The sequence below is a fragment of the Perna viridis genome, chromosome 5 (genome assembly GCF_037379345.1).
Source record: "Perna viridis isolate PV_CMFRI_1.1 ecotype Kerala chromosome 5, ASM3737934v1, whole genome shotgun sequence".
Classification (NCBI taxonomy): Eukaryota; Metazoa; Mollusca; class Bivalvia; order Mytilida; family Mytilidae; genus Perna; species Perna viridis.
This window is the reverse complement of record NC_142449.1, coordinates 43673776-43696058: the sequence shown is the minus strand read 5'-3', so window position 1 is coordinate 43696058 and position 22283 is coordinate 43673776. Positions and strand designations below refer to the sequence as shown.

Below are 22283 nucleotides of genomic sequence, written 5' to 3'. Positions count from 1 at the left end.
TGGAATGCTTAATTTCACTTAGAACTGAGGCTCCATACCATGTTAAATTTATACAGTTGCACTAAAGAACCTGGTCTGATACATGTATGTAATGAAAATGTCAAAATCAACACATAACTAGAAATACTATTATCAGTATTTTATGGCTAAAAAACATAATGAAAATTATTATGATCTCTGGCTCAACCCGAGTCTGATTCCTGGTTTAACTGAAGTAGGAATTAAGAATAATCTCTGACTTAACTGAAGTATGAGTTAAGTCTGATTTCTGGCTTGACTGAAGTATGAGTTAAACATGATCTCTGGCTTGACTGAAGTATGAGTTAAACATGATCTCTGGCTTAACTGAAGTGTGAGTAAAGCATTATATCTGATCCTAGTACAGTATGGCAGACATTTCAAGGAGGTAAGCAGGTTCTTCAGCTAAAGTGACAGAACATGTTTTGTAATTATGTATAGGTCATCAAGCTCTTCTCTTACATTGTAAAAGAAGAGAAAATATTAGATGCTGGCCATTCCTGTAGAGACTAGGATCAAATGAACTAAAAGGAAGCTTAATCATCCAAAGCCCCAGAATCCAATTAATTTTTATATGGTGTTTATACCAGGAAAACAATAGAGTGGACCATCAATTATTGATGGATTGGTCAATACCATAATGTGAAAAGGATAAAGGAAAGATTAGATAATTATAGTGATGGATAAAAGAAAGAATCCATTAATTCAACAAGATTCTCACAGATCAATTAGTATCTCATTGTTTCAAAATAAAGGGATTCATTATATAGTAATAAATATTTTCTTATTCAAATCAATAGAAAACAAAGCATGCAATATATTCCGGTATTTGCACGCAAACTGTCATTCCTATCCAGAAAAATTCTGAGATGTTCCAAATACATTTTTAAATTTATTGCACTGTTGTTGTCTGCTAAAAAATGGCTGAACGGGATATTGACAGGTTGTTATAAAAATGGCAATGACCTCTTTATATGGGTCAACATATTTCCGTGTTAGGTGACAGTTATTGTGATTCCATTTTTCTTTCAAATAATACAAACAAAAAATACATTCCTTTCAATTTTACTACAATTTATCAAATATTCATAAATTCATATGGCACTACTTCATATATTTATCATGCATCATATTTGAACTAGTGCAATAAAAAAACATACAACTTGCAAGATCGTGCAATATAATATTCTGCTCAAGACAATATTCACCAGTATTTATGCAATAACCCTATAATATCACACAGCAGGTGTTCAGAAAAGCAACAGAGAAAGTATTCCATCTAAAATGCAGACACATTGTTTGAGAAATTTCTATGGATGAATGGAGTCACTGTTTAATCTTGAAGTTGGTTTAATGACCACTCCAAGGGAATAGAATGTATGAGTGATAATAGGGGACAAGTGCAAGAGCAGTTGCCAATGCAGGGAGAGGGGGACAAGGTACCAGTATTGCATTGCATATCCCTGAGCAGGTGTACATCAAAAATTGGAGGGTATAAAACTAATGTTTTGTCAAAAGATATGAACAATGACTTATTAAATAGAACAAACATAGCACAATAAGATGACAAACTTTTTATTAAGAAAATTTAACATTATAACATAAAAATGTTCCACTGAAAAGGTTGGTTTGATGAGTGCAAACCAAATGTGGAAGTGAAAGTAGAGAAAATGGCTATTTATAGTCCAAGACAATTTTTCTGTCCGATCTTCGTCGAATTACCCTACCTTCTTTGTGGGAAATTATTTTTTCACATGTCCTTAAGTGTAAGTTTTACTGAATCAATTTACATATCTTTTAATAAATCCTAAATATATGCACTTGACTATAGAAGTCTATGGTAATATTAATGCAATACTGAGACCACAAGGGGGTTGCAACACCCCCTTTTGTAAATCTTGCATATTTTGTGTAAAATCATGGCAAAAAAGAGCAAAACTAATAGCCTAAAACCAATCTTTTTTTTATGAAATACCTGTGGATCCACTCACGTTGCACTACTCCAGCTTGCTTTCTGTCTCAAGACTTTGATTTTTATAAAATAGTACCAGTGAATTTTGAAGCAAAAATCCTCTTCCGCAAATGCCTCCAGATAAAAAGTAGGAAACATACATCTATTTGTTAGGCCTAAATATATTTAGCATAGCAAGGCTCAGTGTTGCAACACTAAATTACATCTTAGATAAATTTAATAACATCATTTTTACAAAGAAAAAAATATTTGATTTCCCTTTTATTATGAAAAAGGTGTTATTTGACTTCCATTTTTTCCACAAAGCAATAGAATATATAAAAAAGAAAAAATTATAGCCATAAATTTAAGAAAATTGAAATAAACATTGAGAATTATATCAACAGCTGCCGGTAGGGAATGCAGATATTTGTTGTAAATCTAAAGATAGTTCATAGAAAACATTGCCTAGATAACAAATCAATAGTGCATATTCAATGTGCAACACAAACTAACTTAACTTTTCAAAAATATGGAAATAAATCTATAAGGTGTATAGGAAAAGGAATTAAACTAAATAATGGACCAGTATTAGTAGAACTTATGTCGCCAGTCGTGAACAATTAGTCTCAGTGATACATAACCATGCCCAGTTATTGTTATAGATGTGAATCAGCCATCGCAAATGATGCAAATCATATACAGAACCTGAACCGATCTGTGCAACATAAATTGTGATCGGTCATCAATCACTGATCAGTTTCCGATCAGTCATCGATCCGTCAAACCCATCCATTAAACCAGTGATCGCATCACGTGACCACGGAGCGGTCAATATATTTTATGGTTTCTGTTGTTTTCTTTGCTGCTCGGACGTTAAACCCCAACAAACAAACAAACAAACTTTGTCAATTTCACACATATTTACATAATGCAATAGATTTAAACATCAATTTATACTTTTATTTTTACATCCGTTTTATTTTTATCAGATCATCCGCCATTACACAAAACAAAACTGCGATCAGATCGGTCACCAGTCATTGATCTGTTAGCAATCAATCAGTCAGTGGTCATGGATCCATCAAATCATTGCATGGATTGGTTCAAGGACTGTACTGACTCTGTAAGCTCAATTATGTTTTAATTTTCTAGAACTGAATGGCTGGCTCCAGTTCCAGGATTTCAGGTTGGATATTGTCTTTAAAAGTCAAGACATTCAAATTTTTGTTTTTTCCATTTTTTTCTTTCTTAAATTCACACCCGAGTCCAGTTTCATAAACAAAATTCCTAAAATCCTTCTGCATCTAACATTTCAACAAACCAGACTCAAGGATTTGAGGAAAGTTCAACGAGAGACTTTTTTTTTTTTTTTTAAAACAGCACCCATTTACTATTTAGAGTAAAGTATAAGTTCTGCTAAATGTAGAATGGCTACACAGTGGCCAGTATAGCTTAAAAAGAGGTGCACATCTTCTATGTGTATTTAATAACTGCCAAGTTTTAAAAAAATAATACATAAATGGGTACTGTTCACAACATAAAATGACAAAAAATGGCTCAAGTTCAACATATGTAGGAAAAAGAAAACAGTCGGTACCCTAAATTGCTCACCTGGTTAAATTTTTGCCTTTCAAGGGCAAAAACTCTAACAAGGAGTTGTCTGACAATTCGTAATTGGTAGAATTTATCATAAGGATCATTTCATCAACTGAAAGTTTCATTCAATCTATTATAGTTCTCAAGATATTGGCTGAAAACTGCTAAAAACATACTTTTTCTCCTCTCAAGGGCAATACTCTTACATAGAGTCGTCTGACAAAGTTAAATGTTGGTTTTTGATGCAGTGCAACAGAAAAAAAATTTACATGAAATTCATTGGAAAGGGGAGATAACTCTTTATTTTGGCACAAAATTCTGTTGTTTTGTTAGGTAACTTTAAAATTGTTTTCCAAGCATCCATTGTCACATTAATAAAATCTTTTTACTATTTGACATACATATGATATAAACATTATATTTGTTCATTGGAACAAAAAGTTCAGGGGATTAAAATTTACCATGTGACAGGGTCTGTCAGATTTTTACATGGGCAGTCTCCCAATCCATTACAAACACACTAGTAACACTCACACATTTTTTTTTTACTGAGAATAAAAGTATATCATGTGCTTCAAGCTTATTGTGTTTATTTTCTATGAAACCACTACAGAATTAAGTTCCCTTCTACTTAATTCAGAAAAAAAAAGACTTTAAACATAATGGGAGACTCATCAAAATGACATCAATATGCCCCTTGTGTGCAATAAAAACAAGACTGATATCAATATTCTATGGTTATTTATGGGATATTCTGATAGCCCTCAGTAAGTCATTCAGAAAGAGGTTGACAAGTGTCTGGAAGAATAGATCTAAAAGTCTGTCAATTACTAGTACAAAATAATTCTGAAAGAAATTTGGAGACTACATCAATTTTTTTGTAATCATTTTACTTTCTCAATATTTTAAAGATGTTTTGTGCAAACAAAATGTGGCAAATGTTACGGCCATTATGTTAACAAGTGAAAATTACCACAGTCTTGCATTTACAATTTGAAGGAGAAATCAGCAATGCAAGTTAAAAATGGCAAGACAGAGTATCAAATATCTATAAAATTACACAAATTAACAATTATATATACTGAAGGCATGACCATCTTTAAAACTTAGAAATAAAAAAGGGCAAAGCATTTGGTGGTGGAACCAGAAATTCCAAAAAGTCGGAGGGGAGGGGGGGGGGGGGGCTACCAATAAGGGGGTGAGGGGTGACCATGTGAATTCCAGTTTTTTTTTTCTCTAAAATCAATCTAACATTTCAAGCATGAGGGGGTTTCACCCTCAGATCCTCTGGATCCTTTGCAAATGCAAAAAGAAAACAATGTGTGGTCATGACCATGTGTGTTTGAATTTATTAATTTCTAATGTGAACATGGAATAGACCAAAGTAACAGATCCTTTGAAATGTTTTATATTTTTACCTTCTAACAGCAGATTATAATTGAAAATGCACACACAGAAAAGGTCTTCCTGAATCAAACAGTATCAAATCTTGTATCTGAAGAACTTCCTTCAACACAATGAAAGGTCAGAGGTCAAACAGCTGTTAATTCATTGTTAATGTTAAAAATTCTTTCCCTGACTAGTTTAATTAGGTACTGAAGATAATAGATTTGTAACTTACAAATCTGTTTTCAGTTTTACAGGTCAATATCACACACAACCAAAGAGGAATTGTAAAAAGGGGGTGTTAGAGTTGTTATTGAAATAAATGTATATTTAATCTTTCTATCAGTTTCAAAGCATTTTTATTCCTATTTTAATGGGTTAGGATCGTTATAAAACTAAAATATACCATCTTGGATAATAGTTCAAAAGACAGATGATTTTTATATCTCATAATTGTAATGTGGAATGATAGCTTCAGATGGGAATGACAGCAACAAAGCTACAACAGCAAAAAAAAAAAGGGAAGAGAATATTAAATGACCAAAATGAAAATAAGAAAAATAGGGCTTTGAAAAAGAGGAATGGCAAAATGTTCAAAAGGCCAAACCCAAAAACAACATTTTGGATTTTGCTGTAAATTGAACTTAACCTGTATTTCAAAATACTTTACAACTGGGCAAAGTTAAAAAAAAAATCACAGATCCATTCTCAAGTTATCATGAAACTGTTGGGGAAGGGACAGGCGAATGGACAGACATAGAACTTTTATAGTGTGGTAACAGATGTTCAGTGGTTGGACTTACAGTGTAAAGTCGTTCAGTGGCAGAGTATAAAAACTGAGAGTAAGCTCATATGCTGTAATTAAGATGGAAGAACAAAATAAGTGCATGTAATGGCATCCTGTGATGAAGAATGTTTGAAAGTTTCATCAAATTCGATATAGTGGTTTGAGTTTGAGTGGAGTTACATTGTACAGATTACAACTGGGGATGGACAAATGAATGATCATGTATCTATCTATCTATCTATCTATCTATCAATCTACCTATATATGTGTGTGTACCTTGCGCAATAATAACTCTGTCCAACATGATCTATAATTCTTCAAGCCTGACAAATCAATACTACAATTTCTGTTATTAAAATCAGTTTAATATTTTTTATACGAAAAATGTGATAAAAATGCATGTAACATATTTATGATAAAATTACTATAAAAAGGTGAATATTTAACATGAGCCATTACTTTAAATTCAGAAAATAATGTGCAAAATGAGATTTCTTTATTCATCCTAGTTACGTAACTTGTACTATAGAATGCAGCTAATAATCACTTCAATGTGACAGGTTGCGAGTTTGATTACTATCTGTACACTGCTTTAAAGATGTTTGCTGGTCATATCCAGCCATTTTTGTCAGATTTTCAGACTTCTTTGGTTTTATCCATTTCATAACATTGCCCAGTGACCCCTACTTATCTTTTCATAATTTTGTTAAACACACCTTAAAATGATATGGGAAATTTTCACTAAATCCTTGTTATTTCTTTCGTGTTTTTAATAAGATAAATCATACTAATACAAAATGTACGGAAAATCTAGAGAAATCCTCCAAAAATTTCAAATGCTTATCTAAAATGTGAGCACACTGACCCATCTAATTATTCTTCTTATATTGTTCTAGTGTGAAAGATCTTAAAAGGTTTCATATCTATTTAAAATCTTTGTTATTCTTAAACAGAGCAGAGAACATCCTTAAATCCTTCCACGCCAAATATGCGGTAAATTGAGTGATGATGTGTGACCTAGTGGGATGCCTTCCTGAAGACTTTGCTTAGAACTGTGAGCTAAGCACATGAAAATTATAAAAGCTCAGTATTTGTCACCTAGTTAAAATCATGGTCTGTTTTACTTCAGTAAAATACACTTGCCATGAAATTTTACCAACTAACTATCTCCCAAAGACTACTGCCAATAAATAAAAGAAATCTACTAATTAATAACCCCCAAAGATAAGTACATATAAGATAGACAAAAACAATGTGCTTCCAACAAATTACCTCTCTAAATAACATGGTGGCACCATTAGGAGACTACTGTCTCCTTATCTTTGAATTCAACCATATTTCTACAACATTCCACTGGTCAGTGGGTGCAGTTAAGTGCTGACCTCACTTGAACCAACAGATAAAATCTATCCATCACTCAAAATACAAACCAGTGCAACATTTCCTGTTAAATGCACAACTGTGCATCATAAAGATAAGATCTAAGAACTAACAAAGTCTTCAATGAATTAAATCTAGGCTACCAATTCTAAAACATACAAAGCCTTATCTTTAATAGAATAGAGGTTGAGAGCTTAAATAAAATACAGAAGGGGCTCAAATTATCATAAGGGAGGTCAAAACTTGGCTATGATATTTTAACTGGGGGTCAATATTTCGCAGGGGTCAAAATATCATATGACAGCGGTATGGAACAACTTCAAGAACAGCAATGTTACATGTATGTCTTTTTTAGGCCTTGTAGCTTACAGCTTTAACACAATCAGAGCTGTGCTACACATTCTTATACTCAAAACAGCTAATTACTTTTTGAGAATGGGAAGATAACAGCTTCAACAGGTCAGAGCTCTGTTACAAATTCTAGAACGCAACAGCAAATACCTTTTTCTGATTGTGAAGATTGCAGCTTCTACTGACTCAAAGCTCTGCTACAAAATTTAGAGCACACAACACAAAGCACAAATAAAAGCTTTCAAACTGTCTTTCTTTCTTAGCAAAAAATTCCAAGCCATGATAAGATTTTTCAGCAAATGCCCATGTCAGAAAGAAAATAATTTAAAAAGCTAATCCTAACTAAATACTTGTGGAAGAGGGAGGGGGAGGGTAGTCATATACACCATATAGGTATGCCTAAATGGCAAGGTTAAAAAGGTCACCAGACTGAAAAGGCAGGAATAACCTGTTGGTTAGGCAAAAAATGATGTCTCTGTTTGGGCTACCCTACCTACCATATTTTTTTGTCTACCCTTAGCATTTCATGGCCATTTTGGGCTCACACATTTTTAAAGTCTAGATTGCTTTCCCTGTTAACTCCGTATAAAATGTTTTTGATAAAGAATATACTTTCCCTACCTAACTACCCAATTTTTTTTTGCTGGTAACAGGAAGCAAGACTATAATTTTTTTGGCGTATATTTAGCAATATCATGAATATGTAATTCCTAGGTCCCATAAAGCAGGAATTTCTTTTAGAACTCATTTTCTAAAATCTTAATCAATCCGAATTCAATTAGTACCTTATTTCATAATGTATCCAAAATGAAATAAGAGGATCATTAATAAATGGCTCATTAATAAAATGCAACCTGTTGCAGTATCCCTGAAAAAGCTGCCACACCATGTACAATGGCAGTTACACATTTAAAATTGATAAAAATCTAATCTGTACATCTATAGCTGTAATACAATTGTGTCAAGATTGGATTAAAGTCAAATTAGGACAGACTTAAATACAGTAATTTAGATATTGTCTGAAGAATGAAATTGGCACATAATGAAAAAAAGATAGGCTAACATAAAATTATCATCAATGTATGAAAAATAAGACATAAAAAACAAAGCCATTCTAAGCATCAAAATTCTGAACACCAATGTAGGCTATCTAACTTGATTTCTTATTTAAATTTTGACCAGAAGATTTGATCCCCTCTAAAAAACAAAAATATTTTTCAGCAATTCTCACAATAAGGTAGCAAACACTTATCACCAAAGGAAAAGGGAAATATTTCGTTCCTTTGACCTTAAGTGTCAAAGGCATGTCTAAAACATTGGATTGCATAATATGTCAATACTCAAGGTCTAATCATGCACACTTTAAATCTAAGACAACAATAATCATATTACACTTGCATCATTTTTACGAATGGTTTCTAAACATATTTGACTTATTTCCGTAATACTTTATTCTTCATAATCTGCTGTGAATGATTTCTTATTGCACCAAATGTGTAATCTTCTTACTTAATGCTGTTTGTACATGAAAAAAAATCTTGCAATAAAAGATGCTCTTGCTATATGTCTGGTTGTTACGTAACCTGCTCATTTTTATTACATCTCTTTTCATAGACAAATAACAAAGGCGACAACAGTTTGAGAATTTGAACAATTCTCTAATGTATCACATTCAGTACATAAATGTCCAAACTGTTGATCTCCAAAAAGGAAATGATTTTCATGAAATTTGTCCAAAAAATTTCAATTTATATGTATCAATATTTAAAATATTTGAATTGGTAGTAACTCATACCATTCATCACATGATTTTTGAAGGTCCAAAAATAATATGTCTGTTTCCTGCAATCCTATATTAGCCATGCATGACAGTTATTTTGATAAATCAGCCTAAAAATATATCTTGGCCTTAACCAAAAAAGAAATGATTCCACATTTTTAGCATGCCAATTTAATTGGCCTAAGATACATATGGATGTCTTTAGGCAGGTGTATAGATATGTCATTTGTCCATTGAATTATCTCTGTAATGTGGGGGAAAGACACTACTGGAGACAAATAAATCAATTTTAATTAGATTCCAGCTCAAGTAATTGTGTTTGGCTACAAATTAGCCATGAAATCACATTAAACAGATACTGTTTCATGCACAAAAATTTGTAGACCAAAAAGTGGCAAGTAATACATAAAATTACTTTACTGTGAAATCTACAGATCTTAAATTAAACACTCCTCCAAGAAGACTGGAGAACTTGTCAAATATTGACAAGTGTTGAATTTGCACAGGTTCAAAATACATTTAAGTAACAGTCTATATAAGAATCATGCAAAATCTGAAAATGTGATACACCCCAAAAATTTGTAATTAAGTTGTTTTATGGGTCTATACTATGAAATGTGTAATTATTCAACCAAATCTGCCTGCTCTTATGAGGTAATCAACATTGAAATTCTAATACATTCTATTGTATTTTAGTGTGATTTACAGAGTTACCTCCCTTAATTTTGAAATCTACAGTGCAATCTATACAATTTTTATCTTCTAAGAACACAGGTTATATGAAGAACTGAATGTTAATTTCTGTTAACTGTGGCTATTCAAACAAAATATCAAAAATAAAAATATGTAAGCTTTTTACCCATGAATCACATTTTGCATGATTCTTAGCTCGAGTTGTATTTAAACTGAATGAGCTCTGAAGATGTGCTTTCCATAGCAGTCTGGTTCATCAAGAGTTCTGTTTAAACAAGTTTTACTGTAATTCACTGACACCTTGACTTTAAATTTGATTAGCAAAGTTTTGACAAGTGCCATGTTAAAAGGTAATGTTCATAATACAAAATACATCATAAATAAGATAAGGAAACATTATAATGATTGTTTTCAGAGCTGGCAAAAATTTTAAACTGACATTTTTTATCTTACAGAACAAATACACAGGAAGTTGGGAAAATTGCATTAATGTCAGTGCAACAAACTTGGTGCAACTCTGAGTGCTTGTTTGTTTTCACAGAATAAGTTGTATACCACAGATATCTTGTGCAAAATTGGAAAAATGAAACTATTAAAATTTGGTCCATGGGACAGAGATGCCGGGGCTAAAAGTGTACCACCACAAACAATATTATAGAATTCAAACAGACAATACTGGGCCCATTTGATCATAATTAGACTTATACAGTGAACACATTTATGTAACTTGTTAAGATTGTACTACATGTACATATAGATTTATCCAGTAGATAACTTGAATAGAACTGTACAAGACTTATTCAGTGGATAACTTACAATGTATATAGATTGTATGAGGCTTATCCAGTGCATAACTTGTACAGATTGTACTAGACTTATCCAGTGTCGAGCAGGGGAAACTAAATAGCAGCAAATACCAATAAATCTAGATTTGACTCTACGATCACTGAAAAAAGACTTGAATATAAACTGTATTCTGGAGGGATGAATATTTCCAGACATTTTTGTATCAACTTACTTTTAAAAAGGAACTTTTTTCTTATAGTACTGATTATGTTATATTTCTGAATTTAACATTAGAAACTAATGACTTAAATATCACCATAAATTCCTAATTTTCATTGCAATGATCTTCCTACCTTCACTGAATGCTGTTACTATAAACTTGAACCCTTTACCTCTGGGTCCTTTCTCGTCAGTTCTGAAACATAGAAAAAGCTTTTTAATGGCTTAATGAGAATATGTTGTTTATAAAATAGTAATATTGTCATGAGATAGTCCCAATGATATCATTTTCCTGCAAAAAAAGTTCAAATTAACCCCAAATCAGCCATTATGTAAGTGAAAGATATTATCAGTAATTTTCATCACATGAACAAAATACCAATCATATATATTGCAGATTTCGATATGCTGTACACATATTTCATAGAGTCATCTCTCATCAACAGCATTGGAATCAAATATATCTATATATATTAATTAATTTTAAGAACCAAATTTCTCTCTTGGAAACCTAAATGTTATTTTAGCAACCAAATTATTCCTTTTGAAATATAAATTTATTTTATGAAAGAAACTGATCTATTTTAAAACAAGTGTTATTTTATGAACAAACTTGCTCCTTTCACCTTTAGTGCTATTTTAGAGGCATGATTGCTCCGGGTTTTAACCAATAATTTTGGCTTGGTATTATAAGCCCACAGCTTAGATTTTGGTAGCCGATATGCATAGTTCTTTACAACCACGGTAGACATTTTAGTAGCCAACACCAAATTTTAGGGGTCATTTGGAGAGCGGGCCCTGCTAATTTCAAAACCTATTGTTCCTTTCACTTCAGAGATATTCAAAGAACTGAACTCCTTGCATCAACAATTAAAATACAATTGTAGGACTCAACTTGCTCCTTTCCCAAACAGTTTTACTCTATGAGCCAGGTTTCACACATAAATGAAAATGGAAAAGTGTTTGATAAAGGAAGAACCACACAGTAGTAAAGGACATATGAATTTACAGTACCTGAACTGATCCGTGCAACAAAAATTGCGATCGGTTATCGACCACTGATCAGTTTCCGATCAGTCATCGATCCTTCAAACCGATCTATCAAACCGGTGATCGCATCACGTGACCACAGAGCGGTCAATATAATTTATCGTTTCCAGTGTTTTCTTTGTCAATTTTACACATATTTACATTATGCAATAAATTTTATTATCAATCTATACTTTTACTTTACATTTGTTTTATTTTTAACAAATCATTCGTCATTTTACATAACAAAACTGCGATCAGATCGGTCACCGGTCACCAGTCATCGATCCGTCAGTGATTAATCAGTCAACAGTCATCGATCCATCAAAATGTTGCGCAGATTGCAGATTGGTTCAGGGACTTTATCAATCCTGATCTTTTCTGTTAATCAATGTCAACAAAACTATTTCTAAATCACTCAAATAACATTGATGGAACCATTAATGAAATCATTGAAAGAGAAGCTTCTGTGCAAGAAGCGTTTGATTTTGTTAAAAGTCAATTCTAAAATTTAAGGGTCAGTCATATCTGCTTTAATGACATTTCATGAAATGTCAGGAAAATGTCATTAGAATTTCTGCATTTACTAAAATTTCAACTGAATAAGCAGTTAAGATAAAAGAATATATGTCTCATTAAATACAATGACGTCAGTCTAAACTAAATCCTGAAAAATCCCAAAACCTGCCTACACTGAACCCTAAAAATCCCAAAACCTGTCTAAAATGAACCCTGAAAAATCACAAAACCTGTCTAAAATGAACCCTGAAAAAATCACAAAACCTGCCTAAACTGAACACTATTAAATCCCAATACCTGTGTAAACTAGACAATAATGCAAGTCATGTTTTACCAGTTTAAATGTATCTTCATAAGTCAAAAACCTGTCTGAAACAAAACCAGTTTTCTAGCTAGTCCAAAAGTGGTTCAGTTCAGATGGGTTTCACTGTATTTTAAACCTTCAGATCATAGCATATCCCTTATAAAACCAATTCATTTGGTAATTCCCTGACTAAGATAAAATCTATTATTTTTTCCCCTCATTATTCAAATCTTGGGCTTTTAATATACATTGTAAAAGAGGATTTCTAAAATACTGACACTTCTGACTGGCAGATGCCAGGACTGATTAGAACAATGGCACAAAAATACAAAAATATCAATAAGTATTATTTTCCCATATTTTATTGTTAAGATAATGTATCTTCATTTTTTAGCAGTATAAAAGATAAACTGCTGTAGAAGGGACAAACCACATCCTAGCTTTTATAGGAGACAATTTACCAGCTTGAATGGATTATTTTACACATTGATGTACTCCCAAATAGAGTGGGGAAATGCCCTCAGACCCACATGGGGTCTGGGAGTAAGCCTGAGTGTCAACAGAGCAGCCCAGCCACTAGTTAGGACAATACTCTGAGTTCTTCGGTCAAGTACCCTGAAGATTGGGCTCCTCTACCTCCAATTACTTACAAACATCTACTAACAGAATTCCCATAAGGTGCGGTTGTGGAAGATCCGAAAGGATCATCAAGATTGTAAACCCCCCCCCCCCAATCATCATAGTTTGAATGTTGTCATACAAATGTATACAGTAAAACCTTTCTAAACCAAAACCACTTTTGGACTTTAAAATTGATCGACTTTAGACAGGTGCTCTCTTTACCAAGAACAAAATATATTTCAATTGATACAAAATGTATAAACATAAAAAAGTGTCTGGTTTAGACAGGTTTTGGGATTAGTCAGTGTTTGGTTTAGACAGGTTTTGGGATAATTCAGTGTTTGGTTTAGACAAATTTTGGGATAATTCAGTGTTTGGTTTCAACAGTTTTCACTGTAGTATTTTGTTTGTTTGTTTGTTGGGGTTTAACGTCCCACTGTAGTATTTAAGTGTGTATGAAACATAAACTATGAATATGCAAGAAAAGCAGATGAAGCAAATATTGGTTTTATTTAAACAATGAAAAACGAGAACTGTATATACATATACATTTGTACATTTGCAAATTGAAAAATTCTGTTTAATAACTCATTTTTATACTTATACGATTGACTCAAACACATTTTTAGGGGTTTACTTATAAGAAAATTGACAAATTAAACTGGCCCTGCTTTATACTAATCCAAAAAGCCAGATCTTGTGCTAGCTCAAAGAAGCAACATCCTACAGGTAAGCATGACACCCAACTCAACTTCAAGACACATTATTCAGGCTCATAGCAAACAAGACATCACTCTATCCCCTTACATGTATATACTGTCCACTATAACTTGGCGGAAAAAGCAGTGACTACCAATTTTAAAGTCTTTGGTGTTTCTTGGCCTGGGGGATCATCACCACCACCTTCTGGACTCAAGACAAGTTAACTACTCCCAGACCAGAGGTAGATAATCATTCAAATAAAGGGTTTACATATTTTTGTTTACAATTTTTAGACATAAATGTACCTAAATTGTATGTACTAAAATTGAGTCTATGAGATCTGATACAGAAAATCAAAAAAATTACAAAAGTACCCTGAAAGTTTTGTGATAACAATTTTTGAAATAACCATGGCCTTACACAGGTACTAAAAATAATGTAAATGCACTTTAAAGAATATAAACAAAGTATTAAATACAAAATACTTCTGCCTCAATCTAAATCTATTTGGCCTGAAAAGTATAGAAAAATGTAAGAATTTTTATGGGGTAACCAAGCAAGAGAATGGAAAATTTATATGTACTCTGACAATATCTGTGATATATATCAATAATAATAGAGGGTAACATGTATACATGTACCCTTAGGTCCAGACATCAATTAGGGCAGTCAATTTGATCACATAAACAAGATTATTATCTGTCATTATTCAATAATGAGAAGTTGACAGAACAAATCATCACATATCATTCAACAGACCACCAATAGTTACACATATCCAAAATGGCAACCTGTAAAATACAGGTCTGTATAATGTTGGAATGGGAAAAATGGAGTGGTTCAGACGAAACATATACTATGCACATGTACATGTATGTAAGAATGACATGAACGGAGCGTGTAGATGAGAGTAAATAATTTAAAATTGTAAAATTACAGTAGATGTATATATATAACAAGAATGGATATGATGAATATGTCAAAGAGACAACAACCTCATTTAGATGAAAAATGTCAGCTCAAGGCCACCCATGGGTCTTCAATGAACTACTATGAAGAAACCCTATCATCACAGGGCAGGCAGCAGTTGGCTCCAAAACAATACTTTACACAGGCACATCAAAATTAGTTGTCCCTACATGTTTATACTCCAGCAACATAAAAATAAACTAAAAGTTAAAATGAAAAAATACATACATGTATAGAGGCCAGAAATTCCTGACTTAGGACAGCCCAAAAAATGTGGTGGGGTTAATATACTTTGGTGTGATCACAACCCTTCTAATTTTGAATCTGGCCACTGTGGAAAAAAATATTATGCAATTAAACACACCTGAAAATCAGTTCAAAAAGGTCTCAGTGCCTTTTCAAAACAGAAATAAAGAAACTGACTATGCATTACACAAATGTACAATTAAACAAAGGACTTCCAGTAATGTCATCATCGAGTCATGGTATGTACATGTCAAAGTTGTGATTGATTTTAGCTTACAAAAGCCGAATTTTAAATTTTCTTGTGGATAGTGCACTGAGGTCCAAATTTACTTCATGAGTGGATTGACCTGGATTTTTAAAGTTTCAAATTAATGGTCTTTTTTAAGTTTTATATCAATGGTCCACTTGAAGAAACATAAGTTCAAAAAGGTGCCAATAAATTGGGCATACAGTAAACAGACAGTAGACAAGAATTCAGGAACCTAGAAAGAGGTGTCATCATGTGAAAGCAGTATACAAAATATCCAAGCATACCCTCAAATAGAAGCTGAGAAATGTGATATGAAAAGTGTAATGGACGGATGGACAAGCCGACAACACTGGTATGAAAGGACAAACAGATGAAGTGAATGAAATATACAAAATATTACAAAATATAATTGGTATAAAATTTAAAATTGGATTACACTGTACAGTATCCTCAGAGTACAGTGACATCTCCTATAAAGAGATTGGTAAAGCCTCTCCTCATGTCATTTATGATTTGTTTATCACATTTTCTGCAGTGATTGTCTATTCCTTTTACATTTTCCTTATCTAAATTAGTGATGTTAGATGTTGAGAGGTTAAAAGCCTATCAGTCATAACAACTAAGTTATGTTTGATGTTGGGTAATAGAAATCACATGTTTACCTTGGGGTGCGTTTGATTTATATCACCTGCAGATAGAATTCCTTTCACCTGTAAGAGTATGTTTTAACACCATTGAACTTGATCAGGTAAATATACTATGCTTCCTATGATCAAAGGCAAACAGAGATCTTCCATTTGAATAGTTTTTTTTTCTAGTTTTATTCGCAGAAAGAAATAAAAATCTATTAAAAGCAGACATGTGAATCATTTTTATAGATATGGGAGTCAGATCTCCCATTAAAACAAAAAAATGCCCTTTGACTTTGTTAAAATGAGTAAAAATAATCCCTGGAATAATATTTTATTTAAATCAACAATAAAATGCAAGACTTGTTTTAGGTTAAAATAATAATATTTACGAAAATATATGCTGTATGTACAATGTACACGAATATGCCCACATGTTACTATGAGGACTTCATCAGGGACTACATGTACATGTACTTGTGTGTATTTTGAAAATATAGTTATTGTATGCTCCACCATGTGTGCTCCACATGAGTATTATCTTAAATCATTCAACATCCACACTTCAGTATAAACATGTATTGTGTTTAAGATTGATAATTAACGTACTATAGCAGATTAGGACATGAAATTTAATCAATCAGACCAAGCTTTTGACCATTCTGATATCTAGAACCTGATTTTTAATGTTCTAGCTCACAGAAGCAACCACATGCAGGTAAGCATGTCATTTTACTCCTCCACATTTCTCTGACCAAAAGACAACCCTTTTATACACCATATGCATGGTGTAGAAGCAGTGACTACCAGTTTGAAGTCGGTGGTGTGACTTGGCTGTGGAATAACTATTAAAACCCAGGTCCATTTGCACTAAAAGACACTCACACTACCATACACCACACAGATTATAATTTGTGTATGTAAATCAAATTGTGTGTATGTACTGTGTAAATCATACATATGCATTGTGTGCACACAAGTCAAAGGTGTGCTTGCATGAGCACATCAATTAAATCATGCAATAGCTCGGTAGTGATACCCTTCTCTTAATAACGATATAAGAAACAAATTCCTCTGTAAACAGAAAGTTGTTGTCAAATTTTTCTCAAAATGCATCCCATGAAGAATGTGTTAAAATTCTAAGATGCTGTGATGAGTAGTTGTCGAGAAAATTTCAACTCTCCAAATATGTCAAAAATAAACAAATTTCTTGGTAAAGAGCAAGTTGTTAAATTTTCCCAAAAATGTATCCCGCCAAATGGCATACCTACAGCAAGTAAGTGTTTTAGATTTCAAGCTGCTGTGATAAGAAGTTACTGAGAAAACTGACAGAAAAATGTGTTAAGGAAACATGTACTGTAGCACGGACAATGATAAAACAGTATACCCCTATCCTTCGGAGCTGGGTATAAAAAGACACTATTATAACTTGGTAACTGTATTAGTGATTTCTCATTACAGCAATCCATAAGCAGGGTCTAATGAAAATGCCTATACATGTTTTAATTATTGAATAATTTCAAGCTCTAATGCTCTGATGTGAGATCTAATGTTACAAATGCACTTTTCATTGTTTACACATGAGTTATTTCCCCTGTTAATTTACCAGTTATCGGTAAATCATACGATACAAGGCACACTTATTCTAATACTCTAGTGGCAAGAACAAATACTTTATTCTGATCAAATCTCTATAAATGATAGTCATTCAAGGCCAAAATAAACTCTGTTATTTCGTGAAATCAGACATAAAGCATTAATTTACGTGAGGCATGACAAAAAAAAAACGGGTGCGATTGGATCTTATTAATTAAAAGCATGTCCATTTAGATCCTGTTTCTGCATACTCTTGCATGACTTATTCAGTAAAAACTTTCAATATGATTTCTCAGATATGTAAATGGCCTTGAAAGAACAGGGGGGTTGTTTAAAAGAGCAACAAACTAAATGGAAAGCGGAGAATCTGACTGGGGCAACATTCACGAACCTTAAACACCTTTTAGGCCTAAGGAAAAGGGAAAGACAGATATACAGAATATGAAAATATGTTAGTTGAATACCTGATGACAGCATAGAAATCTATATTTTCTACCTTTTCACTTATAAATCAATTTGTCCCTAACCCATGCAGACATGTCTTGTTACATGGGTAATTTATATGTCACTCTAATTATCCTAACACATTCTCTTCTGTCAGCTATCAGTCAGAGGTAATTACATGTTTACCTATGACAACAACCCTACTAGTAGTTTATGGTTGACCTTCATCTGAGGTCATGACATGGTGTCAAAATTTGATAAGAGAAATGAGAATTATCTGAACTAAATTGGCCTATCACCAGCACTATAAGAGTTAGGACACATAACATAGCGCCTAACTGCAAGTAGGACTCTTTGGCAAGGTATCCCAAAAGTTGGGCTTTAATTGTCGACAACAATTGTTGGCTATCTTATATACTAACATCATTTCATAACAGAATAAATTGTAAGGAGTGTGAGACCTGCAAGAATATGTCAAAACCATGAAAAAAGCTAACCATCATCAATGCTTGTGAAAACTCTATGACCCTAATTGTACAGCCATTCTTATAATCAGCAATTTAAATATATTATCATTTTTCTATTGTACTTACTGCATAGCTACTACTGAAATATTGAAGAAATAGATGTAGGGGTACTAAAATCTATCAACAATATCCAATGACAACATACCAGGAATAGCAATTGCCCATAAACAGATTGATTGTAAGATTTTAACATATTGACATAACATCACATAATCAAAAGTAAATTGGGTCAGAATGTTGATTTGTTTCTATATGTTTGGTGCTACAGGAAAGATACATATACATATAAGCCATACATAACATACATGTATAAATTAAATGTTTAAGGTGACCCAAGCATTAAGAGTTGTGTCATAACTAGCAATTTAGACTTCTCAGCCTTTAAATTGAGTAGTACCTTGTGTACTATCGTGGCATTCTTAATTTATATCTAATAGATTTTTTTTATTGCAAAGTTCAAATACATACATGTATATCCAAGAGTTGGTGACAAGGGGAAGTTTTAAGCAAATTCTATTTAAAAGAGTAATCAAGAGAACCAAGGTTATAGCAGTAATCAAAAGAATGTAATCCAGAGACAAAGACCAGACATGGAAAACAGACATACGCAACAAAGAACATAAAGTAACTAAAATCATACATACTAAGTAACAAAAGCAAATAAGCAAATATAACAATATAGACCTTGTTGACCATGTACTTGTAATATATTTCAAAAACTTCTCCCTGTAGCATACAAATGGGAAAAGTGAGCAATAACTAGGAGAGGTTATTGCACACTTCTCACTGTAGCATACAAACAAATGGGAAAAGTGAGCACAAACTATGAGTTTTTGCTCATTAATCTTACTGTAGCATCCAAATGGGAAAAGTGAGCACAAAACAGGAGTTTTTGCTCATTTCTCCCTGTAGCATACAAATGGGAAAAGTGAGCACTAACTAGGTGAGGTTATTGCACATTTTTCACTGTAGCATACAAACAAATGGGAAAAGTGAACACAAACTAGGAGTTTTTGCTCATTTCTCCCTGTAGCATACAAAGGAGAAAAGTTAGCACAAACTAAGGAAGAAGTTATTGCACATTTCTGCCTGTAGCGTACAAACAAATGGGAAAAGTGAGCACAAACTAAGAGAAGTTATTGCTGTTTTATACATGTACAACTTCAGCATCATGGAATTTTACAAAGGATTAGAATTAAGATGAGTTTTGCTGGAGTCTTGGTATCTCCATGTGCCAGAATAACGATTTATCATTTTATGAAAAAATCCTAAGCTCCATATCAGCAGTCATGATTCTGAAGTGGAATCAAGTCAATCTTCTTACAGATAATTTTTTCCTTAGATATTTTCAATGAAAATTCATCTGGAGGCCTTTTTTTTGTATTAGATGTTTCTTATGTTAAACATTAACCAGAATACATTGCTAATTATCAACCATTCTTATCACAGTTTGTGTCAATGCACCACTGCGATCTGAAACAGATGTCAAAATTTTCGGCATTTTCAGTACATTTCTCTGGTATTTCATATGTCATCACACGTTATACTGCCATTTTTCAAAGCTCATCTTTTAATCTAGCCACCCATAGGTAATGATCAAAGTGCCATTTTTCTAAATATAATTAGAAGGATAGATGGAAGGTTTTATGATCCTAATGTCCTGATGTGTTCCAAGATAAAAAAGACATGTTTTCTTTATAAGTGCTGTTTTTTTAATGCATTTCAAGTGTTATCAACTGAATATAAAAATTTGTGTTTGCTAAGTTATCAGATAATTGTGCACTGTTATTTTAATGAAATTCAAGTTGAAAATCAATTACACCTCTGTTCAAATAGGCTGTTATTGATATAAATGTTCCAGCAAATTATTCTGATATTGGAAAGGTGCTGTAATTAAAGGCATAAAATAGCAATCTAGATAGGACTTTTACCTGTAGTTCACCATAAAGTGTTACAATGTTAAGAATATCAAATATAATTATCAAATAGATCAGATGCCGCAAAATTAATCTCCCTCCCATTTAGAGAAGAGGAACATGTATTTGTTTGATCTGTCAGTCTGTCTGTCCAACATAAAATGTAATTGTCCTCAATATAACAGTAGAGGTATTCATGTGTGTGTATCTCCCCCATTATTTGCTGAATTGTTATCAAACCTCATGCAATTATCCATTAGAAAATTGATATCCAGGTTTTTTCATCGAAAACTTCAGTACGAAAAGGGATGACAATTTTTTTTTTTTCATAACAAGCTCTACTTTTATCGCTTTTAGACCTTTATTTGCAGTAAATACCAGTGATTAGGAAAATTCATAGAGGTACAAATGTATTTGGAAATATGCCATTCCCCCATATTTTTCAATTTTTTTTCTTTGATCTCGTTCTTAATTTTTCTTCATTGCACAGTGCAATGATGAGAAAAATAAGGTCTAGTAACTTAGATTACCAGAACTAATGATGTCATAGGCAAAATAAAGCATAAACAATTACCAGTTGTAATTGCTACAAGATTAATATCCTCTCTTGCATGCCCTTGCATTTCCAGGTAGGGGAAGGAAAATAATCTTGTACAGAAGATCAATAAAAATCTATCAGCTTTTTTTCAACATTTTTTAGAAAAATAAATGATCAGTCTTTAAATCCAAGTTTGCAGATCATGAACGCTTACACTAAAACATGGGAATTCACTTACCTAAAATTAACGGTAATAAACTGTCCTGATGATGTCATTGGTTCTGATGGCGCTATGGAACCACAAAGACCATAATTACCACCGGCTTCTTTCTAAAATATGAATTATTAAAATAAAAAATTAATTAGGGCAATATTCGGATAAAATGCAGTAATTGGAATAATAAAAGTCACAAAATTACAAACTTCAATAACCAATCTAATGAAATTTTTGAAGTTATTTCTATTTTCATAGTATCTAGGTGTTTAAGCATATTCAAACAAGCTGTATCCTGTATCCTAAAGGGAAATATAAAGTGGAGAATTATGCAACAAAAGAATAAAACCTAAGTTTTGGCAGTATAAATTCATTCTATGGGTCCAGTACTAAGATATAGTGTTTCATGTAGCTTGTTCCAGGACAGAAACTTGCTTGGTGGTACAATATCCAAGGAAATCTACTTAGCAGTGGTCAAAGGACCAGAGCCTTCAATTTCTGACAAATAATTAAATTAAACTGTAAAATTTTAATTTAATTATTAACTCAGGTTAATAAATAAATTAACTCAGATTTAATGTACATCTAACTATCAGAGACCTTGATAGTTAGATGTACATCAACTGACATGTACTTTATTGACAACTTTTGATTTTAATCAAGTGGACCATTGATTTGCAACTTTGAAAGGTTTAGGACTTTTCATTCTTGAAAGTAATTTTAAACTCCTATACCCCTGAAAAAAAAAAAAAAAAAAAAAGGTAAATCATGAAAAAGGACTAACATGGAATTCCCTTCATATCAACCTAATTGCATATCAACCCCGAGT

General features: G+C 32.5%; 1 protein-coding gene across 1 annotated transcript in view; it reads right to left on the bottom strand.

Moving 5' to 3' along the window:
* LOC148617839 (uncharacterized) overlaps window positions 1-22283 on the bottom strand; it is a 79773-nt gene that overhangs the window by 45962 nt on the left and 11528 nt on the right. The window contains exons 3-4 of the mRNA XM_088585417.1: window positions 21479-21570; window positions 11085-11146 (exon numbers count right to left, since the gene is read on the bottom strand). Coding sequence (XP_088441543.1) covers window positions 11085-11146; window positions 21479-21570 — 154 coding nt within the window. The remainder of the gene's footprint in view (window positions 1-11084; window positions 11147-21478; window positions 21571-22283) is intronic.